We start from the raw sequence: 26,844 nt of genomic DNA, 5'->3' as shown, positions 1-26,844 counted from the left end.
TAGTTCCAACTACTCAGAGAATCACTTTAACCCAGGCCTGGGCAACAGAGTGAGACTGTCTTTAAAAAAAAAAAAAAAAAAAGGCATCAAGAAGTGTGGTCTAATAGTATGTATCTGGATAGAAGAATTGAGCTTTTTGTCTCTGGTTGGTAACTTTAGTACTGAGTTTGGATCCCCTAAAAGCTGACCTTGAGGCAGGCACTTGGGTGTAACAGTTTAAAGGGGTGTCTTAGAAGGTTAGATTAGGGAGAGGCAGAGAAATTGTAAAAAATGTTGAATGCATCTCTAATTGTTTTACATGCTTTACCTTAGTAATTTTTTAAAATCTAATTTTAAAAAGTGTAACAAAAAACACTACTTGCCAGACGTATCTACATGAATGTCCCACCAATACCTCAAACTTATCTCTAGAACCCAGTGAGTACTATCTAAACACACTCTCCATCTCCCCAACACCATGCCCCTCCACCCCACCCTGTTCTTCCCCATTCCAACTCTTCCATCTGGTTGCTTTATGTTTTGTTTTTCATGGTATTATCACTAGGTCTAAAAATGCTGGTCATATTTTACTTCCTCTTAGTACCTACACCACACAATACACATCAGGTTTTTTCCCCAATGCCTTATGAGTTCTTTCATTTGCCCTGCCCTGCTGTCTGCATAAGTTTGGGTCTTGAAACTGCCTTTATGCCTACACTCTTTGTCAGCAACCAACTGTCTCTTGTCTCCTCGTTGTATATGATATTTAATTTGACTACATTATATTATCTAAGGTATATCATATCTTCCTTTGTAAATTATAAACTGAGATTAGGACTCACTTTTTATACAGTTTCACATCTGTCAAAGGACTTAGCATATTGTTTTGCATGTAGTAATGAACATAAACCTATAAATTTCCAGTTTATGACACTAATGATGTAAAAAGCCAAAATCATGTAAGGGCCACTTAAAAAATACAGAGCACCTGCTACTTGCCAAGTAGCATATTAAGTGCTAGAGACATGGTGGTAAACAACAGGAACAAAACAAAGCTGTTTTCTACTCTCAAATTCTAGTGAGAAAGATATAATGAAAAAATATATGATTATAAATTAAAGAGTTCTGGAGATAATGAACAGGATTGTCTGGCAGAGAATATTATGGTGACCTATTTTAAATTGGATGGGCAGAAAGTCCTCTGTGAGGAGATCTTTAAGCTGAGATGGAAGAAAGAGAAAGAGGAATCATGTGAAAAGTTAAAGACTATGTGTCCAAGAAGAGGTAATAATATGGTAAAGACCTTGAGGATGAAAAAACCTTGATGCACTGAAGGAAATTGAGAAAGGCTGAATATGACAAAAGCCAAGTGATCCAGGGGGAGTGGCCAATGCTAAGGCTGGTGCTGTAGTCAGAGGCCAGATCATAGGGTCCTTTTAGCCATGTTGAGTGTGGTTTGTACTATAAGAAAGCGATGGAAAACTGTTTAAAGTATTTAAGCAAAGAAGTAGTTGCCTGATTCATTTAGAATCTTGAAAGTTCACTCTGGCTTCTGTGCAGAAATTTGATGTGGTGGGGCAATGAAAAAGGGAGACCACGTAGCAGATTATTAAGTAGCCCACATGAAATTATCTTGAGAAATGGTAGTAGCTGTGCAAAAGAAGATTAACATAAGATGGGCTTGAGACACATTTTAGAGGTCAAATTGATAGGACCTTGTGATTGATGGATTATTTGTTGAAGTTAGAGGGAGGTATTACTTTCCAAATTTCTGGCTTGAACAACTGGTCAGATAGAGTGCCCAGTTGTTCTGAAAAGAAAGAGAGTGGGTGGAAGAGTGGTTTAGATGAGAAGTCAAGGAACCAGAACTCAGTTTTAGGTATGTTACATGCACAATGCCCACTGTACATCCAAGTGGAGATGTCTGGTAGGCAGTAGAACAAATGAACCGGGAGCTCTGAAGAAAGGTCCAGGCTGGAGACATAAACTGGAGACTCATGGTATTTATTTTTTTCATGTCAAACAATTGAGGGTATATTTAAATAACTCATGAAATAGCTGATTGATTAACAGATATTTCAACATGTATATAAAAACATCAAACTTTGTTTTTAAATGATTTCTTTTTTACCTACTGAGTAAAAGAATGTTATGCAAAAGCAAAACAAGGATTCCTCAAGGATTTAGAAGCCAATTATTGGGTGTGTAGAATATAGTAAGAAAATATAATTTAAATTGTACCTTCTATGTACTGTTTCTATTGTACTCTTCTATGAGGATGTTTATCACCAAAAAAAGACAATCATGGATAATTTTAGAGGATTGTTTCTTCACGTATTTTAATTGTATCCCCCACTGACCATCCAATAGTTACTTGATATTAGTTGTGAATATATTTTTTTCCTTTTTAACTTTTTTTATAGTACACTATACATATAAAAGTTATCATCTTTACCATTTTTAAGTGTGAAGTCCAGTGGTAATAACTGTATATATATTTTCCCTTCATCACCCTCCACCTACCTTTCCTGCCCCCTAGTAACTACTATTCTACTCTCTATCTTCATAAGATTCACTTTTTAAGCTCCCATGTATGAGTGAGGGCATGCAATATTTGTCCTTCTGTGCTTGGCTTAGTTCACTTAACATAATGGCCTCCAGTTCCATCCATGTTGCTGCAAATGACAGGATTTAATTCTTTTTTATGGTTGAATTATATTCCATTATGTATGTATGTATATTTCTTTATCCATTCACTCGTTGATGGGCACTTAGGGTGATTCCAAATTTTGGCGATTGTGAATAGTGCTGCAATAAACATGGGAGTGGAGATATTTCTTCAATGTGTTGATTTCCTTTATTTTGGATATATACCCACAAGAATTGCTGGATCATATCATAGTTCTAGTTTTACTTTTTTGAGGAACCTCTATTCTGTTCTCCACAGTGGCTGTACTAATTTACATTTCCAGCAGCACTGTATGAGGATTCCCCTTTGACACCACTTTGTCACCAGCATCTGTTTTTGCCTTTTTTATATAAGCCATTTTAACTGGAGTGAGATGATATTGTAGTTTTGATTTGCATTTTTCTGATGATTAGTGATGTTGTACAGGTTTTCACATACCAGTTGGCTATTTGTTTGTCTTCTTTTGAGAAATATCTATCAAGATCTTTTGCAAATTTTGAAATTACATTCTTTGTTAAGTTTTTGTTTTGTTGCTATTGAGTTGTTTGAGCTCCTTATATATTCTGGTTATTAATCCCTTGTCAGATAGTGTGCAAACGTTTTCTCTCATTATATGGGTTCTCTCTACATTTTGTTGATGTTTTCTTTGCTGTGCAGAAGCTTTTTAGCTTGATGTAATCTCATTTGTCTATTTTTATTCTGGTTGCCTGTGCTTTTAGGTATTACACAAAAAAATCTTTGTCCAGACGAATATCTTAGAGCATTTATCCAATGTTTTCTTCTAGTAATTTCATAATTTCAGGTCTATAATTCATTTTGATTTGGTTTTTGTGTATGGTGAGAAAGTTCTAATTTTATTTTTTTGCATGTAGTTATTAAGTTTTCCCAGCACCATTTATTGAAGAGACTGTTTTTTCCCATTGTATGTTATTTATACCTTTGTCACAGATTAGTTGGTTGTATGTGAATGGATTTATATGTGCATTCTCTATTCTGTTCCATTTGTCTATGTGTCTGTTTCTATTCCAGGACTGTGCTGTTTTGGTTACTATAGCTTTGTAGTAAATTTTGAAGTTAGGTAGTGTGATGCCTTCATCTTTGTTCTTTTTGCTCAGGACTGCTTTGGTTGTGCAGGGTCTTTTGTGGTTTCTTACAAATTTTAGGAATTTTTTGATTTATGTGAAGAATGTCATTGGTATTTTGATAGGAATTGCATTGAATCTGTAAATTGCTTTAGGTAGTACTGTAATTTTAACAATATTAGTTCTTCCAGTCCATCATCATGGAATCTCTTTCTGGGTTTTTATGTCCTCTTCAATTTCTTTTATCAGAGTTTTATTGTTTTCCTTGAATAGATATTTTACTTTTTCAGTTAAATTGATTCCTAGGTATTGTATATTTTGTAGCTATTGTAAAAGGAACTGCTTTCTTGATTTTTACTCAGATTGTTCACCGTTGGCATATATAAATGCTATTAATTTTTGTATGCTGATTTTGCATGCTGCAACTTTACTGACTCAGATCTAACAGCTTTCAGGTGGACTCTTTAGATTTTTCTAGGTATAAGATCATGTAGTCTGCAAACAAAGCTAATTTGACTTCTTCCTTTCCAATTTGGATACCCTTTCTTTCTTCCTCTTGCCTGATAGCTCTGGCCAGGACTTCCTGTACTATGTAGAATAACAGTGGTGAGAGGGGTTATCCTTTTCTGTTTCAGTCCTCGGAGGAAAGGCCTTCATTTTTTCTGTGTTCAGTATGATGTTGACTGTAGGTTTGTCATATATGGCCTTTATTATTTTGAAGTATGTTCCTTCTATATCCATTTTGGTGAGAATTTTTATCATAAAGGAATGCTGAATTTTATCAAATGCTGTTTCAGCATCTATTGAAATAAGTATACCATTTCTGTTAATGACTTATAATATTTAGATTGTTTTTAAAGACATAGGAAATGGGCTAGATCTCCTAAAGAGGGAAGATGGAAAGAGAATGAAAGAGGTTCCAGAATATAGCCCTGGGGATTTCCAGCACTTATGGTGGAGGGAAAGGAGACATCAGAGGAAACTCAGAGTGGCCAGATAGAAAGGGAGGAAAAAGCTTAATAAGGTGGTATCATGAGAAGAGAGTCTTTCTGGAAGGAGAAATGCTTACTCTTGATAACAACTGAAAAATAGGGTGAGTCCCCATTAGAATCCTCGCTACTGGGGAGGACTTTCTACACAAGGTTAAAGATCACTTGTATTTTGTCTACTATAATTTTAGTCCATAATGCATTTTCTGGCACATAGTGGGCACTTGATACGTATTCATTTAATGACATTTAATAATTGAGTGCCCAAATATTTATGTTGGGTTGAGAGCTAGGGATAGGCATGAGTCTTTCTTCAACATCCTTCTGATTAGAGAGATAGCAGTATCTTCAGTTTATTTTAAAGCATCATGAAACACACTTTGTTCCTGCTAACATTAGGAAAAGCGAGCTGTTTTCTAAGCCTTGGAGGAAGGAAATTCAGTTAACCTGTGAGATAATGTAGGGTGGCTATTTCTCGAAAGGTAGTGAATCATAGCTATAACCATAACTGTGGAAAAAAGTCCTGCCTTATCAACCACTCCATTGACTGCTAGTCACCAAAACTACACTATGAAACAAATTGTGTTGAGTGGCTTTCATTGTAAAAGACTTTGGTGAAGGGAGGGAAAGAAACTGGTAGGGGTTCAGATCAGAAGATCTGGCTTTGCCAGTTTCTGGAGGGTGTCAGAATGGCTTCAATATACCTACGTCCTTGGCCTCAACTGGAGGTTTTGTAGCTGCAAACAAGAAGGATTGCGTAGTTCAGAATAACGACAATGTAAGCTAATTGTGGAACTGGGTTAAAATCAGCATGTAGATCTACTAAGAAAGAAACACACTTGGCACTACTGCAGAGAGAAACATCAGCACCATTCTCCACGGGCCCTGATTGTTAGCTTTCTGGAAGCCATTTCATTTTTACAATAGATTTATCACACACCGTATCGACTTTTTACTGTAAAGAGAAAGTTAATATTCCTCATATTTTGTCTGTTGACAGAGTGGAAATAATTGCATTGGGTTTGGCTAGAATATCCTGTCATTCCAAAAATATCTCAAACTCCACATGGCTAAAACTTAACCCATCAATGCCCCCATCTGCATGCATGCATATACATGCATATTACTTAATTTCTCAGTGTTTTTTTCTCTATGAATGCTATCACCACACACCCAGTCCCCAAATCCAAAACTGGCCTGGGGATTTTCAACAATTACGGTGGAAGAAGCCAGCAGAGGAGACTCAGAGTGCCCAGACAGGAAGGGAGGAGAAAAAAGTTCAATAAAGTGGTGCCCTGAGAGGAGAGTCTTTCAAGAAAGAGAAATACTTCCCCTTGGGCTTATCCTCTCTCTATTTATTGTTGCAGGGGCTTCCAAAATTGGGTTTTCTGTGTTCAGTCTTGCGTTCACACTTCTGAAACCCAGAGCTGACCGAAACAAATCCCTCAACTTCCTGTCAGCCCCAACATAGATTTAAAATTCCTAACCTGGCTTATGAGGTTCACCATGTATTCCTGCTTCTCTAAGTCAGGCTCATATCACACCAACCTGTGTGTGGGGTGGCTAAATACACTAGCCAGGGAAGCCCTTTCAGTTCTTCTACCTGGCCCCGCTGGAGCCCTCTTATTGCTCATTCCGTTCTTAGCCTGATTCAAGATTCCTGGTCCTTCACATCTCTCTTTACGTGTCCTCACCTGGAATTTTCTCTAGTTAGTACAAATTTTTCTATCTACCATTGGAGCAAACATTTTTTGAAAGTTTGTATCAGTCCTGCCTTACTCTTGGTGGAATCCTGCGGTCCTAGGCAAGTGCCTGCTCCATGAATGTGCTGAATAAATGAATAAGCATTTTAATTATGTATCTGTCATTAGTGTCAGATGTGTTATTCCAGCAGGGTTTTAGCACACAGACACACTCTTTGATGCAGACTTTTCCTGTCTTTTCTTTTTACATATAGCAACAATAAAAAAACTAGACCTTCATCTCCTGAAAATATCAGTCTAATAATCACCTATGACTGTCTCTCTGGTTGCTGAAGGGAAAAAACAAAACAAAACAAAACAAAACAAAAACAAAGGCAGGGCACACCTGGATTGCATTAGAATGAAACTCACTACCCAGTTCAGGTGTGTTGCGTCATGGGTCTCCGGCACATTTCAGAGGCTCATTAGGACCCTGACCCCACACTGGGGTTTACACCCCTAATAGCAGGTGTGTCCCGTGGCAACTGAGTGGGTGCGTGGAAAGAGGATAATCAAGAACCAGTTGGAGCAATCAGAATTAGTTAAAGTGAATCAAGTCACAGTGCTTCCTTAACCCAACCTCACTGTTAGGGTTGGCCACAGCCTATAACCGCCTGCCGTTCAACCTGAGCGGCTGCTGCTCGCCTGCTCACGCACACAGGCCGGGGTGCAGAGGAAGTGTGGGGAGGAAGGAAGTGGGCATAGAAGGGTGCCGAGTGTGGGTCTTGAAGAGAATAGCCATAACGTCTCTGTCACTAAAATGTTCCCCAGGGGTCTTCGGCGAGTTTTTTGTTGTTGTTGTTGTTTTTAATCTGTGGCTCTTGATAATTTATCTAGTGGTTGCCTACACCTGAAAAACAAGACACAGTGCTTGACTATCAACGAAAGAACTGGACGGCTCCCCGCTGCAGTCCCAGTCCCCGAGTTTGTGGCTGTCATTTGGGCCACGCCGGGCTGCCTGCTAGAGGCTGGGCGGTCACAGCGAAGGGCGCGCGGTTTGGGGCCACACAGCTCAGCTTTTAGGCCCCAACTACTGTTAAAAGGGGAAGCCCGTGCTCCATCTAGGTCCGCTCTTACTGAGCCCAGAACCATCCGGCGCTCTGCGGGCTGGGAGGTCGGGCCGGGGCGCGCTTTCTGCGCAGCCGAGGCTCCCCAGCGCCCCCTGCAGCCGCGCGTAAGGGGAGACGGGGCCCGGCCCTGCGCCTCCGCACCACGCCCGGGACCCCACCCAGCGACCCGTACCCGGAGAATCAGCTAGAGAACCCGAAACTCCCGGCGAGCAGCAGAAACCGGGAGTGGGGCCGGGCGAGTGCGCGGCATCCCAGGCCAGCCGGATCGCTCCGCCCGCGGTGGGCCGACTTCCCCTCCTCTTCCCTCCCTCCTTCCTTTCCTGTAGCCCGCCGGCGCCGGACACGCTGCGCCTCATCTCTTGGGGCGTTCTTCCCCGTTGGCCAACCGTCGCATCCCGTGCAACTTTGGGGCAGTGGCCGTTTAGTGTTGAATGTTCCCCACCGAGAGCCCATGGCTTGGGAAGCGAGGCGCGAACCTGGTCCCCGAAGGGCCGCCGTCCGGGAGACGGTGATGCTGTTGCTGTGCCTGGGGGTCCCGACCGGCCGCCCCTACAACGTGGACACTGAGAGCGCGCTGCTTTACCAGGGCCCCCCCAACACGCTGTTCGGTTACTCGGTCGTGCTGCACAGCCACGGGGCGAACCGATGGTGAGTAGAGTTGGACCAATGAGCCCTCAGCAGCTCAGAGCGGCGTGAGAACGGCGCCCAAGGGATTCCCTGCCCGGTTCAAACTTTTCTCCCTCCCAAGGAGGCAGGAGGGAAACGCTGCGAGTGCCAGCTCGCTGGAGATCTGCCAGGGAAACTAACTTATCTTGGGGTGGCAGCACCCCGGGTGCGTTCTGGCGCAAGGTCTTGGAACTTCGAGTCGGGGGTGGTGGGCGGAAGAGGAGGTGGGGAAGCTGCCCTGCTGCCGACTGCACATCTGTTGCGACAGGGAGCTCAGTGGGCAGCACAGCTCACGTCTGAGCGCACGTGCACGTGTCTCGCTTTAGGCTCGTGGTGGGTGCGCCCACTGCCAACTGGCTCGCCAACGCTTCAGTGATCAATCCCGGGGCGATTTACAGATGCAGGATCGGGAAGAATCCCGGCCGGACGTGCGAACAACTCCAGCTGGGTGAGTTGGGTGTGGAACCAGGAGTTAGTGACCTCCCGACCCCCTATGTGGACCCCACCATATGGCAAGTCCTGGAAAGATTCAAGTCGCCTGTTACTTCTGGTTTAAAGAGCGTAAAGTTGTCAGTTTCAACTCCATCTCATCTTCCCTCCTTAATGTAAAAGGGATTCCCTTTCTGTTAATATCGTTCTCCCTTCTCCTTATGGCAATGATTGCAGTACGCTGACAAAAACTATGGTAGAGGGAAATTTCTTATGATACCTTCTCTTCATCTCTCGCCCGTCTCTCCGTGTGTAAAGCACATTTTAGCGGGTCTCAGCATATTAAGGATAGGATCCAGCTAAGCCAAGACTTGATAATTTTATTTCCATCTTTGTCCTATCAACCTTCTTAAAGAACAGGCTTAGGGGCATATCAGGAATAGCAATTGGAATTGATCCCATATCCCGTCGTTTAACCTAAAGGTCTAAAGAAAAAAAGTGATAGTTTTACTTACAATATGCAATGTAAAAGTAAAGGAAAATTGGCATCTTCATTGTTAATGTAGTATAATTTTCCATTCCCAAAACCGTCATCCAAAACTCTCATGTTATATGGGTCCATCTTTTTGCAGTCATTTCCCAATGTCTCAATGTGACAAGCTGAAAAATGTGTACTGATAGAGGGGAGAAGTTTCATGTTTCAAAGACAAGTTTGTTGCACACAGACAAGTGGAAAAAGAGGAACGAATATTAAATAACAAGACCTATCTTATTCCAAAGTGTTACTGCTATACATATTGCTTAATTTTTTCCCCTCAAAGCAACTCTGGGTCATGGTTGACGTTGTTCCTAGTTTATGTATGAGGACTGTGGCTCAGAGTTGCAAATACCTTTTTAAAAGTTATTAGCTAGTGAGTGATAGGTGGGAACTAAAGTCACACTAGGGTCTGAATGGGTCCAAAGTCTAAGCCATTTTCTTCCATGTATGCATCTTCAGTGCAAATAAAATTAAGTGAATGGTTTAATATGTTGCCTGCTGAGCTGGTAGGTCATCTGTAAATGGTGAATAAAATTGGTACTTTATATTTCTTTGCTGTAAAGGGACTTTTGAGATTGGTTATTGGATCTTTAACTTCTTTTGCATTTTATAGTAGTCTTTGCTCTTTTTCAAACAGTGAAGCTGGTTCCTTTCTTTCGAATGAATTCAAATAGAGTATAAACATAACGGAATTTTTACTTTTAACTTCGAACACCTATAAAAGTCCACGAGTTGTCTGTAGCATGTAGAATAAGCCCTAGCCTCTTGTTAAGCATCCTCAATACCAGAAATCACAGTAGGAATGCATAAAACATTCACAGACCCATACATTTGGAATGATTTTGCAAAGCATAATTTTCATTGCATGAGAGAGTTGTGGGTGAAGAATTAGGGAGTGGAACTGACAACTTTAATCTGCCAGAGGATCTTGGCAAGGTCTCAGGAGGGAGCAATTTTATTTCTGTTGTCCTGTCATAGTTTCCTGATCCATGACATTGTAACTACTGGTATTTAGTGCCTACTTCCTGTCTGGATGGACACTGAATCTATTTCTGGATGTCTGTGTTTAATTGGATAAATCATGACATAATATATTAAATTTAACATCGTGCCTGTCGATGGAAGGGGAAAATTGTTTGGGCATGTGTAGCATTGGGGTTCACTGTTCTTAGAGAAATGTAAACATGATCGATATGTAATAGGTAGGAATTAAATGAAGATTTTTTGGATGGATGAATGAATAAAAGTGGAGGGAAAGTTTATTAACCAGATTTATGAGTAAGATAATTGATTAGAAATGAGCCAAACTGATATTTTTAACTTTCAAAATTTTGACCAATCTACAAGGCACTTACTGAGATGAAAGGAAAAAAGATTTCTGGTCAATCAATGAGTTAAAACATTAATAGTGATAGTAATGCCTTGAGTATTTGCTGAAGAGTTGACTGAAGTTATTTCTCATGTGACGTTCTAAAGAATACAGATATCTTTTATTCTTTATGTAAAGAAACTGCCTCTTTCTATTCAGAATAAATTCAGTGGTAGCTTAAAGCTATAAAATAGGGATTGAGGCTACAGTCTAGAAATAAAATACTGAAAACAATACGTTGGTAATAAAGATATTTTAGGATTATTAGGTTTGTGGGCTGTGCACTATTTTGTATGAAGAAGTTTCAAGAGTATGTGTAAATATAGATAAGCCATCTTCTGTAGAAGTGTGTGTGTGTGTGTGTGTGTGTGAATCTTCTGTATAAAATAGCTTCAGTTGTCCTGTTCAAATGTGGGTGACTCTAATGTTGCAAAAATGCTTAGCTCAGTACTGACACATAATAGACATTCAAAAAATAGCGGTTCTTCTTTATTGTTTACTTAAATCTATTATCTGTATGTTATCTGTAATAAGCAGGTTGAGGTTAATAGGGACAATTAATAAACTGAACTAAAAGTTTAAAAATTAAAAGGTAACACATTAAAAGGTAGAAGTTGAGGCCAGTCGCGGTGGCTCAAGCCTGTAATCCCAGCACTTTGGGAGGCCGAGAGGGGCAGATCACGAGGTCAGGAGATCAAGACCATCCTGGCTGGTATGGTGAAACCCCGTCTCTACTAAAAACAACAAAAAATTAGCTGGGTGTGGTGGCGGGCGCCTGTAGTCCCAGCTACTCGGGAGGCTGAGGCAGGAGAGTGGCGTGAACCCTGGAGGCGGAGCTTGCAGTGACCCGAGATCGCGCCACTGCACTCCAGCCTGGGCCACAGAGTGAGACTCCGTCTCAAAAAAAAAAAAAAAAAAAAAAAAAAAAAAAAAAAAAAAAAAAAAAAAAAAAAAAAAAAAAAAAAACACAGTAGAAGTTGAAATGACAATGAGAAATATTTTGTTGGCCGAAGGAAAAAATGTTATAATGACTAAAGATTGATCTATGATTGCCATGTCAGTAAGGTATCTTCTTTCCTTTGTAATAGCTTTACTTGCTATCAAGAATTTGAAGGTGTAGGGTCTTCAAATGGCGCCCATCTCCAATGCAATTAAAAATATCCACATGTACTCGTTTTTGAGTCTCTGTAGAATTTCAGATCAATGGTTAATTTGGATAGACCCCTCCCCTCAAAAGAGGAGGTCCATATCTCCCCCACCCTACCCTCTGTGGACAAGTTGTCCCATATTATGGTATATTCATGCCACAAGCAGAAATGAGTCTGCTCCTTTATCTGGAATGCCCAGGGTGAGAGACGTTAGGCGAGTACAAGGTGCTTTTCTTCCTAGATAGTACCACAAGGTGCTTTTCTTCCTGCATATATATTGTTGGCCGCCTCCTACCTTCCTGACTCCCCAAGAGACATCTCTTCTCTCGCTCCTTTTGTACCAGAGGAAAGTCGTGTCTCTGTCAGGAGGGTCTGGGCCCAGACTTGCTCATGAAGACTATGTCTGAGGAGACCCAGGTGATTTCCACAGGTCCACTTTCCACCCAGGTACTCTGCATCATCAGGCTTGTTTAAAGGAAACTTGAATCATAGCTGGTTCCTAAATTAAGGTGTCACAAATAATGACTCAATTAATATAGTTAAGCATAGTCCATCCGTGGACTATCAATATTTAAATAATTAGAACATAATAAAACATAGAAATGATTATCAAATTACACTAAAAAGATGGTTTTTATTTGGTTATTCAAAAAACACTCCAGATCTTTCATTACTTTGGAGTTACCACTGAAAGCATTATACACACACTGACTCTCATTTGGGTAATAGTCTAAAGTTATACAATTACGCTATCCAGTATAGTATCCACTAACCATAGGTGGCCTTGAACACATAAAATGTGGCTAGTCAGCAGTGAGAGAGCTGTAATGTAAATTACATACTGGCTTTTGAATACTTAGTATAAGACAACTCGTTAATTTTCATGATATTAATTATATATTGAAACAAACATTTTAAAATTATTGATTACATAATTTGGATTTATTAGGCTAAATAAAATATCAGATAAAATAAAATTTTATTTTTACTTTTTTAATGTGACTACTATAAAATTTAAAATTTCCAATGGACTTGTATTATATTTCTATTGGACGGCACTGCTGTAGAGAAACATTAAGTTCCCTCTGTAAAATAACACTAACTTTTTAGGAGATACTTTCCTGGTATTTATGCATAAATGAGTAGAACTTTCACTTTCTTTTCCAAACTAAGTGTTCTATAGTTACTGGGCCTTCAAGCTGCCTGCCTGTGCCTCTCTTTCTTCCAGAAAAGACCCATCTCAAGTTAGTCACCATTACCCATATTTAGATTTCTTTCTGGAAATTTTATTACCTTAGCCAGCCTCCTGGTTCATATTATATAACCTATTTGAAAGAATTTAATTAGCATTGCATTATTAAACTAATGATTACCTAATCCTCACTTCTACTTGATTCATAGGAGTTATTAGCTTAACATTAAATAGCAAATATCTCACTGTTGAAACTTCAAATATGTTTTTTCTTGATAACTTTTTATTTTTTCATTTGCAATGTGCTTTAAATTGTATCTTATGAAGCTGAGATTGCAGATTGGTCATTTTGAAAAATCATCCTGAATGAAGGCTGTTATACAATTGTGTAGAAAATCAAGACGGAGAGCTTCATTAATAAACTTTCAGGTTACTGGACAGAAGTTTCCTTATTTCCAGCAGTTTCCCAAACTTTATCTCCAAAAGGATGAGGTTTCCACCTGATTTGAGAGATGAGACTTTCTAAATGCACGTTAGTTTTTGCCCTAAGTTTACTTGGTCACCAAGTGATATACCCAATGACTTGAAAATAGATGCCCTTGGCAACGGTTCTAGGGACAGATGTGGAAATCCATTGCACACATGGGTGATTTATCCATTCCGGTGTTCATTGAGGGATGCCTAAGGGCCAGAACCTGGGCCTACAGAAGAAACATACTCCTTGTCGCAAGGGCTTTAAAGTTTATAAGATAAGTTATTATGGGAAAGTATGGTGAGATTTAATCTAGGTAAGACAATAAAAGGATGCATTCCTGAGGAATTGGTGTTCAAGTGGGGAACTGAAAATAACCAGAAGTTAGCCAGAAGAAGAGGCTATGGAAAATTTACCAGAAAGAGCAAACAGTGTGTATAAAGACCCGGAAGTCTTTGAGAGCACGATGCTTTTGAAGAACTAAAAAATGTGTACAGTTGCACTACGGAGTGTGAACTAAACTGTGGGTTAGAAAGGCAGGCAGGGATTACTTTTGATACAACTCTAAGTGTGAATTTACCCTAGGATATTTAAAACTGGGGAGTGACGTGATCAGATTTGTGTGTTTGACATATTCTCTGGTTGCAGGTTGGTGAACGCTTTGGAGTAACTGGGTCAAGACTGAAGGCAGACAGGTGTAGGAAGACTTTGTTATAATTTAGACTACAGATGACAAGTGTCTGTACAAAGACACTGGCAGTGACAATGGAGAAGAACATGGAGATTCTGAGGATGTTTAGTAGATAGCACTTGGTAATTACTGAATGCAAGAGTTGAGTGAGAAGGTTCCAAAGATGTTACTGAAGTTTCTAACTTGGGCTGTGACATGGTTGATGGTGCAATGTACTGAAAGAGGGAAGACCAGCAGGTTTTCTGGCAAAATGATGAGTTTCATTGGCTTGAGATTCCTGTGAGATATAGAAGTAAATATCTAGTGATCAGTTCCATGTATGGGTGTGGTAGACAGTAGAGAGGTCTGTACTAGCAAACCAGAGGTAAGAGTAATTGACATAACACCATTCACCTCCAAGGCTTTGATTATCGTCTCTCTAGGGTAAGTAGATCAAATGGCCAATGGCAAATTTCTAAGGATTCCTACAGTTTGAGAAGTGGCTAGAATAGTGCTGCTCAAGTCTGGCTGCAACTTAAATTCTCATACAGCGCTTTAACAGTTCTGGTGGCCCACCTCAAACTAATAAAATCTCTGGGGTAAGTCTATAGGGCACCAGTAGTTTCCAGAGGTCCCCAGATGATTCCAGTATTCATCCATGCTTGAGAACTGCTGGAAAAGAAAAGAAACCGGGCGGGGGGGGAGGGGACAAGAGGGTGAAGCCAAGGAGGTAGCAAGAAAAATCAGGTCAATGTGACATTAATCTGATTAAAGGAAGAGACTGTTTTGAGAAGAGGTGAGTGGTTGGCAGTAGTAAAAGTTGCCAAGACATCAACCAGGGTGAGAAACTGTGAGGTCTCATTAGATATAGAGAGAATTCGTTCATTAGTAACATTGGTAACACAAGCTTTAATGGTGAATCCACTGCAGAGGGTTGAGAAGTGAGATGATAGCAAGCATCAATAACTTTTAACTGGGTTCTTCCTTCCTTAATACATTTTATTACTTATGTATTGGATATACACAGTTGAATAAGACATGGTTGAAGCCCTCGAATAACTCAGTTGAGATGAAGGGAGAGACAGGTAAATGGATAATTATGAGATAATGTAATAAGCATGACAATAGACAGGCACACAGTGATGAGAAGAAATGAATGGGAGAAGCCTTCCTGGAGGAGTGAAATCTGAGTAGTGGACGCAGTTCTGTTTCTGAAGAGCACATGTAAGGACTCAATAAACATGAAATAATTTTCATGTTTTTTATATTTGGGCAAAATCCCCTGGGATTTGCTGCACATTTCAGCCTTACTCCAAAGTGTCTAAGTCCACTTTGGGTTCCAAAGGCTCATATCAGGTAGTTCAAACAGTAACACCTACTCTTGAAATAGGAGCTTGAAAATGACTGTCTTTAAAAGCAGGGATTTTTAATTTTAAGATTAGCTGGAAACATCAAATTAGAATATGGAAGTGGACGTACAGGTGACAGGTCTGGGCTCAGTAATGCCGTGTGCTTGTTCTCAGTTTACCTCTGAGAAATTTAAAAAATCATAGAAAATCTTTTTTATATAAACTACATAAAATACTATAATTCACAAAAATGTTCAGAAAATAGTAAGATTGTAGACTTAGTTTTAAAAACCCCTTTTATGGGACTTCTTGTGTGCAGTGGATTAGACATGTTCTTTTGACATTATGCCCTGTATAGAAAATGCTGGTCAATGTGTACCATCTGTTTATGAATCCCTTCGAAGTCTACCTCACCACAATACCAGTCTGTTTTCTTGTGAAAGTTTTCTAGAAGTCAATAGACTATTATCGTTTTGTCTGCCAGTCATTGTCAATATAACCTCTTATTTTATCCTTTAAACTCTGCCCAGAGAAACGTCCTTTGATATCTGTAACTCTTCATCTCATTCTGATCCTCCATTGGTTGGGATAATATGATACATTCCTCACTGTTTTTTCTCTAATATATTTTTAAGCCTTCCTATCTTCCTGACCTCCTTTAATTCTTTCGTTGCTGTCTTTTTTTTTTTTTTTTTTTTTTCAGCCATCCTACCCTGTGAATTCCAAAAGCAAACATAGAACTTTAATACTGACCACCAAGCAGATTTCCCTGGAGTATTTTCTGCTTACATTTTTGTATTTTCTTGTTTCAAAGATATACAAAGTGGCATCCACACATTAGTGTGTTTTTTCAAATGAATTTTTAAATCCAAGAGATTAATTGAAAACCATGGAGGTTCAGAATTTTCTTTTCTTGTTTTCTAATGTTAGAGGTTGAAATATGTTCTTTTAATAGGTTGTTTCAGAATAGTATAGGATTATTCAAAATGTCCATATTTGAAAATAATGGAAAAGTACTAACAATTAATTGTCTGTTAACATCGGATGGTGGTTGATAGTGTGAGTTTTAATCCTTTCCCTTCCCCATTTACAAGTGGTGTGACCTTGGGCAAGTGCTTAGTCATCCCTTGTTTTGGCTTCCTCATCCATAAAATTGGGCTGATAATCTGCTTCATAGGGATGTTATGAAAAGTGAGTTAATACATGTCTTTGCATGTATTAAAACTGGTATGTAGTAAGCATGCAATAAGTATTAGTAATTAGAGAGTAACTTTCCCTGTTTAAATTATGTTTACAAGATATATCAGCTGGGGCACATTTTTGACTTCAGTTATTAAAAAGACTTGTGTACATTTTCTGTGGGATTTTGAAGAAGTTTGAGAACAAGGTCCCTGGCAGAGACCCCAAACCTAAAATCAAACCCACAAGTGACCTAGTTGTATAGAGTTCTGAGGCCTCATGATGACTCAGGATCAGCCCAGATTTATAAAATTACAACCATAAAGCTTGGCACTACTCTGTGGGGACATTTACCTCTTGAACTCTTTCTAAATAGAATAAGATAAAAAAAAAAAAAGAGAGAGAGAGAGCTGAAATAACTGGCTTTTTCAGGCCTACAATTATATAAACTGTTTCTCACATAAATTGAGCATGATTATTGGCTATTGTCAGGTTTTGTTTAGATAATATGAAAATATGACATTTAAACACATAAAAAAAAACTAACTTTGGTGTTCTAACTTTGATTTTTGCTCTTTTGACTCTTAATTTCCCTAGCACTAGGCTAGCTGGAGGAAAAGAGTTCTAGAAGTTTAATACTTTTATGTCCTTTATCACCTCTAAAACTTGGATATTTTACTTTTCATTACCCAAAATTATTTTTATTATGGTAGAATTCATGAACATCATTATCTTTTAGAAACATTGCCACCAGGTGTAACTAGATGTGTGAAAAGAGTACATAGTTTAATATAGTCTAATACTATATGGATTAGTATTAATGGATTTAGTAAGTATTAGGACTTAAAAAGGGAAAACTAAGGGGCCATTTGAATTAAAAAGCTGAAGACTGCTGATCAATTCTTGCAGCACTGTGAGCGCCCTCTGCTGGCTCAGTTTAAAGCACCATAATGTACGTACCCTGAGGAGCAGAGGCATTTATCGTTTATTTATTGACCACCTACTAGGTGCCAGGCATTCTTGCATACACAAGCATAAATTTTCTGTCATCCTCATAGCCCTGCAATGGTAAATTTTGTCATGTTGTCATATTTGAATTGATTTTCTCACTTTTAATCCCATATTTTTCCTAATCTGAATTTATGTGAGTGAAGGGATTATATACTTTACTGCTTTTATAGAAATTATCTTGAATGAATGACTCTTTATAAAACATGGAATTGGAACAAGGGTCATTCATGTTTCAGGATTTTTTTATTTAAGAAAAACTTTAGAGTGGAACAGTTTGAAATGTATAGGATTTGTCTTACAATGGAATAGAGCTTCAGCTTTAAAAAAAAAAGGCAGTTGGTGGAAGGTAAGGGCTTTTACTCCTTTTCTGAAACTTCACATCACATCATGAGTTTTGAAAGATCAGGTAAGTATGTATGCTGTCTTAGTAGCCAGAAAGTCAGACTGAGAGCCCCAGTCAAATGTCTGAATTGGTGGGGAAGTCACAGTACAGTGACGCAGACATTTACTTGCATTTGAAAGTCCCAGGCTTTCCCAGCCACAAAGTATTTCACTTCCACTGTCAAAAGTTGTATAGAAAGAAGACCTTAGAGTCTGACCTTTTCCCTGGTCCTTCTTTCTTTAGTGGAAAGCCAAAATACTGAGAACCATTCTAAAGGGAGGAAAAAAGCAGGGCAAGATAGGGAACAAGTAAGTGACCTTTTTCTTGAACAAGTGAAAGTTGATTGTACAGTCTGTAGGCAGATTTACTATATTTTATATATTTTCAGCTAAAAGCTTCAGAAAGGGGAATAGATTTCAGTTAATTCATATGTCTGAAATATTTCTAGGGTTCTATTGTTCTATGCTATAGGGTGAAATAACTTAGAGATCAAAGATATTTTTTATTCTAATCTTTCCACTTACGGATTTGGGCAAGTTATTTGATTCCTTTAAGGCTGAATTTTCTCTTCTGTAGAATAGAATTAATAATACAGTCATCCTCTGCTACTACTGTGGGTGTAAAATGAGTTAATGTGTATGATTCCATTTCCCCAATAATGATATGCCACATATATTTTACGAGCCAGGTTGTATGCTGCAATGCATGTGCAGCTTAATATGCTGACATTAATCTTTAATATAATGATGTCAATAGCAACTAACATTTGCATGTTTTCTCTGCCGGGCTGTCATCCAAACACGTCACACATATCTCATTTACTCCACAGTCTTTGCAGAAACCCTCTGAGATAGGCATCTTCTGTGGACCCCAGCTGATTCTGTCTTAAGTTATCCCACTCACAAATTATCCTTTGTAAAGATCTTCAAACTCAGAGACTGTTTCCTTTCAGACCATCTGTTACTGTCTTAAAATTGAAGAAAATAATATTTTGGAAGGAGAAGTAGGGAACAATCATAGTAAAGAGAAAAGACCTCTCCAAAGCTTAGATCCCTGAAAGTCTGGTGATAATTATGCAGTAGTATATTCTAGTTAAAGGGTTTTTTTGTGGTGATATAATGTAGTTCAAAATTCCCTCCCTCATACATATTAAGTTCCTGCCTACTGCATGTAAGGTACTATCTTGAGCTGTGGGAATGCTGCTGTCAACAAAAGTCAATCTGCCCTTATGGAGGTGACATAAAAGGTCAAATATCTAATCTCCTGTAGTCCCTGTCACACTTGGAGCAATGACACTAAAACTGGTGATATGAATAACAAAGGGGGAGGAGTAAAGAATGTACCTAACTTTTTCTTTGATGAAAATTGCTGTTTATTTGCATTTCTATACACATTTATATATGCTGATACACATCAGTAGGAAGAAAGAAACTGAAGTAGTAAGCATGCATTTTTACATTTGCTTTCCCAAGTTAAAAAACAAAATAGGAAAGAGAAAGATAGGCTTAAAAGGAGATGGTTTTTAATGTGGCTTTGTTTTTTAAATATCTAGTGGAAAAATCCATTCAACTGTGCAAAGAATTAGTCATTCTAGTTGTTTAAAAGCAGGGAAAATTATCACATGTTAATTTCTGCTCACCTCTTTTATGTTAAACCATGTAAAGTACTTTTTCAATTATGGAGCTGATTTGATTTACTAAGAGTTTAGATGAGTAACGTATGAACTGAATTGAAAACCAGATTATAAATCACTTCAGCATGACATTTGGATAAAATATAAAGATAATCTGAGGTTATTTATGGTGTTCTGTCAGAGAAATTGATGAGAATTAGCTTTCATGGCAGTTCTAATAATCGTCCTTTTTGACCAAATTAGAAATATTGTATTTCTACCCAAAGACAATTTCCTTAACATTTGCTATTTCAATAGGTAACTAAACACAAGGGGAACAAAAGATATTACTTTTATTTTAAAACAGTAGGTTTTTAAATAATATAATACAAGAAAAGGCATAACCATCTGTTAATACATCAATGTCCATGTCGTCCAGGATGGCTTTGAATGTGGCCCAATACAAATCCACAAACTTCCTTAAAATAGGAGATTTTTCTCATAATTTTTTTTTAGCTCATCAGTTATCATTAGTGTTAGTGTACCTTGTGTATGGCCAAAAACAATTCTTCTTCCAGTATGACCCAGGGAAGACAAAATATGGGAACCCCTGAGCTACATTGTAGAGCAATTGTTCACAAGCCCATTCATATGCTACAACTACCTGGGGGGCTTCGAAAAAATTCTTATGTCTGGTTCTTAGCCCAGAGACGTCAAGTCTGAGCCTCTAAGAGTGGGGCCCAGGTGGAGGTACTGGTTTCAAACTCCCTTCCATTGATTCTAATGTCCAGCCAAGGCTGAGTACTGAGTGGGAAAGGAGTGGACTCAGGATCACACAGGTTAAGGGAGAAAAGCTTTGGAGAAGGCCATGATCACAAGCTGATCATGTGAAGGTCTTACCTCTTCTGCTAAGATTCTGCGGGCACAACAAAAGAAAAAAGCTGGGCATGGTGGCGGGCACCTATATCCTCAGCTGCACAGGAGGCTGAAGTGGGAGGATTACAAGAGCCCCGGAGTTTGAGGCTGTAGTGAGCTATGATCATGCCACTGCACTGTAACCTAGGTGACAGAGTGAGATCCTCACTCTCTAAGAAATAAAAAGAGAAAAAGTCCCAGAAATTAAGAAAAAACCCAGAACACTAGGGGGAATTACAGGATGTTTTCTGAACAGATTCTAGCCTGTAACCAGTACTTGAAAGTTACCTCAGTATTATCATTGCTGTTGGGGGCTGCCTCTATGGTAAAAGCAGTGTTAATAAGTGAAAAGGGGAAACATATCCAAATGTAGTATATGTATTTGCTCACTTATTAAGGTTGGTTTTTCTTCTGTGAAAGAATCATTGTTTTATGACTATTTTCATGAACTTTCTTTCTGGCTGTGCATTCATTCTTTTTACACATGTTTTGAATTAAGATATATATCAAACAAATAGAAGATGCCTAATCAAACCATAATAGAAGCTTTGAATTGTTTTTCATTTACTGACCTTTCCATTTCAGCACCCATTTCTGGGCTGTTTGTCGGGGGTGGGATTATGACAAAGATACAGTCCTGGGCAAGATGAATGAGGTCACTATTTACTAAGCCTTGGAAGTAGGCCAGAAACATTGTAAATCAATAAATGTCGTTAACCCTAACAAAAATGAAAATACTTCTTCCTACAGGATATTAATCAATTTTACCATAATTTCCTCTGAGTGATCGTATCCTGTGTGTCTGAGAACCCTTGAGTACTGATGTTGAGAGTCATCTGTCAGTATCTAAGAGTGGATTAACTAACAACTGTATAAGAGATATTTGAAAACTAATGAATCAGAAATTTTATCTATATATTAGAAGGCAATTATTATTTGGAACCACATTGTAACAGATACGAAATTACATCTAGTGGCATTTTGACCCCCACCCCACCAACTTCCCACTTACAAACCTGCCATATGTTTTTCTATTTGAAAACTCTTCTGCTCACGGGTGAATGAACCACATCACTGGCTTCCTGGGAAAGCTCTTCCCACATTTGTTCTTAGGTAAACATCTCTTTCTTGTGGCTTCTGGAGGACTATTTGTTCTCCTGTTTCTAAGAATCATTATTTTTAATCTACAGTAAAGAGAAGGGAAGGGCATGAGCCACAGTGGAAATAAAGTCCCCGGACTTTGGTGAGACTACATGGGACACATCTTAAAATAGCCTAATGATTTAGTGGCTGTTTTCCCAGAGAGCTGAGAGGCACTCACATGGAGAGAAAGAAGTTTCAGGGAAGTGATGTTAGTAAGTGGGAAAGTGAGTAGTTTGTGATGTGTGTAAACCTCAGTGTGAGCCTGGGCAGTGATGACATTGTGATGCCACCTGATGGAGCTAAAACTAAAACGAGGAGGAGGCAATGCAGAATATTAAACAGATAACAGTTCATAATGCAAGAGTTTGTCTAGTCTTCACTTAGAAATTTACAAAACAGTTCAGCTAAGAAACAGATAACAATACACTATTTTGCACATAACTTTTTGGCCATTTCCATCAAGCTATTTCAATGGTATTTTGTGGTGCGAAACTATTGTCTGTTTTTAATCTTCTGGGTGGCTTTGTCTAGAATAATAGATTTGTTTCTAAATATTGGATGTAATCGTAATGAAAGTGTCTATTAAACATGCCATGTTTTTTGTGAGCCCCATCCTCTCCTGTCCTTGATTTTCCTCTTGCTCAATTGTCTTAACTGAGTGTTGACTATAACTTCACAAAAACTTTAGTATTTTCAGAGGGTATTTATTAACGTGGCTTGTAGTAAATAACAGGAACTTCGTGTAGACTGAATCTACCATTTATTATCTATTTTTGACAGTAAAAAATCTATTTTAATGAAAACTGAAAATTGTATTATAATGAAAATGAAAATGCCTTATTTGTCATTCTGTTTTACTTTAAATTCTGTTGGTTTGGCATCAGGTAGCCACAATAACAACTTCCTGTTTTAGACCTTACTTATCTCCCACACACAATTTTTTTTCCCTCCTACCATCTTCCCTGTTTTCTCCTTCTCTTTTCCTGTCATTTCTGTCTTCATCCCTTGCTTTCTCAATTTAACACGGAGACTTTATGTGTCCACCTGGACCATTCTTTATCAAGGTTTGAACCACAGCAAGGCTCCTTTCCAAATCTAATAGCAACCATTGCCATTCAGCCCTAGCATTCTTTGTCCAGACCTAGTCTTAGTCCTCCTCCCTTCAGTCTAGTTCTCCAGGAAGCCATTACCAGTTAGTGGGAGTTGTCATTATTCTATGTGTATGCTGTCCAGAAAAACATTCTCTGCATTTCACAGTAACAGTGTTCCTGACCATGAGAACCACTTAGGGCAGGGATCTCCAGTCCCTGGGCTGTGGATGGGTACTGGCCCGTGGCCTGGTAGGAACTGGGCTGCATAGCAGGAAGTGAGTGGTGGACCAGTGAGCATTGCTGCCTGAGCTTTGCCTCTGTCAGATGATCAGTGGTGGCATTAGATTCTGGTAGGAGTGCAGACCCTGTTGTGAACTGCGCAGGCATGGGATCTAGGTTGTGCTTTCCTTGGGAGAATCTAATGCCAGATGATCTGAGGTGGAACAGTTTCATTCCAACCCTCACCACTGCTCATGGAAAAATTGTCTTCCATGAAACCAGTCCTCGGTGCCAAAAAGATTGGGAACCGCTGACCTAGGGTAATCAGGGCCTCACTTGGACCTGCTGAAGCAGAATCTCTGGAGGAGGAGCTCAAACATTTTCTTCACTTCAGTTGTGATTAAAGGTTTTGTTTTTCCTCAATGACATTTTGGAAAACAAAAGTATAAACAAACATCTTCCCACACTCCTTAAACAAAATCTCTCCTACCCAGAAGACTTAGTGCAAATAATTTCACTTCTCACATATTAGCCTTACCAGGCATGGTGGCTTATGCTGGTAATCCCAGCACTTTGGGAGGTCAAAGCAAGAGGATCACTTGAGGCAAGAGTTCAAGACCAGCATGGGTAACATAGTGAGACCCCCATTGGTACCAAAAAATAAGTAAAAATATTAGTCTATCTCTGTAAGGGTTCTGAGTTTGCCCAGGAACCTACATTTAGGGGTCAACATTATAGGAGGAGACAAAGTGCCAATGATATAGAGAGAATGGTCACCATAAATTCATGAAAACTTGGTACCTAGTGACCAGTGTTCAAAATTAACAAACCCAAGTTCCACAGCCTTATCCAATCAAATTGATGCTAATGTATTTAACTGCCAGGAATTAAGAACAGATGCAATAAAATTTTCATATGCCAACTGAAGAGGGTGAAAATAGAGACAGCAAAAAGAATCTTAGGACACTGCATCTTACTCTCCCCCAAAGTAACTTATTTGAAATTACTTAACATAGGATTTTAATAGGAACCCAGCTATAACATAAAGAATTTTTGCTAACAAAAAAATGATCACTGTGAAGACCACTTCTTATGTAGTATAGAAGCACTATCTAGTACATGAGTATTTTATTTATGTTTGGCTGTTCATGCATTTGCCAAAGTGTCTATTGAAGTTTTTTATTTACTACTGAGATAATCTGGTTTTCCAAATCACTTTATCTCTGTTGAAAACATGAGTCATATTCCAATAAATGTAAACATAGGGCAGTTTCTTATAAACGCAAGGCTTTATTGCCATGCTAATTCTGTGTTCCACTTTCTGCATGCTTAATCATCACCTTCCAGCTCCAATAAATTAATTGTACCTTAATTGCTGAGAATGTTTTATAGTCTTTCTGTTCTTAATATCTCTGTAGAAGAAACATTTTTTACAGTGCTCTGATAATATTGCTTACATTGTTAGATAAATGGCTAAATCTTTTCCCAACGTTAGACACAGCAGTTGTAGTTGCACAACCTGGTATTAGCTTTAAGTGGCTTTCCCACTCCTAGTCCTGTTAGCTATCTCTTATATGATCGAGTCTATCTCTTCATGGTGCTACCAGTCGGAGGTCATTTCTACAACAAAAGTCACCTTGTATTAGAGAATAATTACGTTGGCACAGAGTAATTCACATTTATCCTCACATTGTGCCCTGAATATAAGATAGAGAAGTAGTTAATGGAAAAATACTGGGGATGATTGCACAGTTTTCTCTGCTTTTGTAGAGTGTTTTCAATACAACTGATGATAAAATTATTTTCAAATGCTATAGGTAGCCCTAATGGAGAACCTTGTGGAAAGACTTGTTTGGAAGAGAGAGACAATCAGTGGTTGGGGGTCACACTTTCCAGACAGCCAGGAGAAAATGGATCCATCGTGGTAGGTATTGGAACTGGTCCACTGATCCATCGTGAAATCAGCTATCCTGGGTAGAGCTTTCACATCATTTGGTCTACTTTTATTTTATTCAGACTTGTGGGCATAGATGGAAAAATATATTTTACATAAAGAATGAAAATAAGCTCCCCACTGGTGGTTGCTATGGAATGCCCCCTGATTTACGAACAGAACTGAGTAAAAGAATAGCTCCGTGTTATCAAGGTAAGGCATTATTTTGATACTAATTAGATAAAGATAAGTAAGTGAATATCTCTTAGTGTTTTAAATGTATGTTCAAGTTTAGATGTTCAGAAGAGAGGGAGATCTTCTGAGTAATTATGTTCTTTTTAACTACTCAGTTTCTTTCTTTAGCTAATTGCAATAGCATTATTTTTCCATAAATGTACTTTGCTATAAAAATTCTACAATTTGAATAACTCTGAAATCTAGCTGGTAACTACCCACTTTTGCATTAAATTTACTTTCAATTTGGTGTGAGTGAGACTAGTACCCAGCAAATAAAGGACATTTAAATTGTGAAATTATATTGGAAGTCTGATTAATAAGAAAGACTTTAGGTTTCCTGTTACCTTTAGCTTCCAGGAGTAATCAGGAAGAATAATCAGTGTAAGCAAATCCTTCGTTCACACTCACTATCTCTTTTTCTAATTCACATGTTTTCCTTTAAGCAGCAAGAGATTGGTGTCTTGAGTTTGAAACATTTTTCTCATGGTAACTCTATGCTATAGGTAGCATCAGCAAGTACAGAGCTAGGACATAACAGAAGTGAGCAGAATTGGGGTGAATGTCAACAGAGCATGTCAGATGATATCTGCAGCAAAACTAAAATCCAACAACGTGTCTTTAGGAAGCTAAGAAACATATGAATGCAAATTTCTAATTTTCTAACCACCCTCACTCTCAAATCCCTCAGCACCCAAAGAAAAATTGTATTGGTTGGCAAAACTTTGGCCAGATATTTGAGTTCAATTATTGATGCTAATAAGATGTGGGTCTTTCTTCCCTGGAATGTGACATCACAGAGCAGCTTATATTACATATATTCCTATTTTGCCTTTGGATACCCAAAAGATAAAAAAGTGAACATTGAGTCTCAGTTGCAATAAAACTCAGTCTTGGTTTCTGATTGTTTGCTATCTTCTTTTTCCTAATAGTTTTCAGTTTATCTTTAAAACATTTTCATAGTAGAGTTTTTAGTTTTTCTCAGATATACCTAGCCACATACTGCAAAAATCTCAAGATGCCATAAACCTAACACATCTACAATTGTAAAATACAGGATCATGTAAGATATATATTTTTAAAAGGGATGAAAACTCCTGACTAGAAGTGGTCATTATAAATGACTTACCAATTTATTTAAGTTTTCTGCTTAGCAAAGCCAAAAGGAAGCTGTGGTTCCAATTCTTATTTTCATAGAAGTTTACTTATATCAGTTTTTTGGAAGAAGCAAAGCTTTGCCCCCTTAGTAAGTTCCAAAAGCATTCATTCGTGGGGTTTTGTAATAAGAGACCTTTATGTCCATGCAGATCTTGATTCAGTCTATATTTTCAGTTGGGCAAAATCTAAGAAAGGATACTGTCTTCAATAAATGGTATTAGCAATAGCAAAGACATGGAATCAACCTAAATGCCTGTCAATGTCAGATTGGATAAAGAAAATGTGATACATACACACTGTAGAATACTACACAGCCATAAAGCATAATGAGATTATGTCCTTTGCAGCAACTTAGATGGGGCTGGAGGTCAATCACCTAAGCGAAGTAACACAGAAACAGAAACCAAATACCACATGTTCTCACTTATAAGTGGGAGCTAAACATTGAGTACATATGGACACAAGGGACACAAAGTAGGCACAAACACTGGGGCCTACCTGATGGTAGAGGATGGGAGGAGGGAGAGGACCAAAAAACTACCCATCGGGTACTATGCTTATTACCTGCATGGGGAAATAATCT

General features: G+C 38.5%; 1 protein-coding gene across 1 annotated transcript; it reads left to right on the top strand.

Annotated features, from left to right (window-relative positions):
* Positions 1-7,164: 7,164 nt before the first annotated feature.
* LOC108526647 (integrin alpha-4-like) lies at positions 7,165-26,006 on the top strand. The gene is made up of 5 exons (XM_017867490.1): positions 7,165-8,199; positions 8,544-8,665; positions 24,754-24,860; positions 24,953-25,082; positions 25,610-26,006. Exons 1-5 carry the CDS (start codon positions 8,003-8,005, stop codon positions 25,639-25,641), a joined length of 588 nt encoding a protein of 195 aa, XP_017722979.1. The 5' UTR covers positions 7,165-8,002; the 3' UTR covers positions 25,642-26,006.
* The last annotated feature ends 838 nt before the right edge of the window (positions 26,007-26,844 follow it).

The sequence above is a fragment of the Rhinopithecus bieti genome, unplaced genomic scaffold (genome assembly GCF_001698545.2).
Source record: "Rhinopithecus bieti isolate Rb0 unplaced genomic scaffold, ASM169854v2 scaffold_3041, whole genome shotgun sequence".
Lineage (NCBI taxonomy): Eukaryota > Metazoa > Chordata > Mammalia > Primates > Cercopithecidae > Rhinopithecus > Rhinopithecus bieti.
The sequence above is the reverse complement of the archived record's forward strand: the minus strand, read 5'-3'. Positions and strand labels throughout refer to the sequence as shown.

Excerpts from the sequence above, each read along its gene's own strand:
- LOC108526647 (XM_017867490.1), top strand. The coding sequence starts at position 8,003 with ATGGCTTGGGAAGCGAGGCGCGAACCTGGTCCCCGAAGGGCCGCCGTC. Across the intron at positions 8,200-8,543 it reads AGCCACGGGGCGAACCGATG|GCTCGTGGTGGGTGCGCCCA; the intron begins GTGAGTAGAGTT and ends GTCTCGCTTTAG. Across the intron at positions 24,861-24,952 it reads GAGAAAATGGATCCATCGTG|ACTTGTGGGCATAGATGGAA; the intron begins GTAGGTATTGGA and ends TATTTTATTCAG.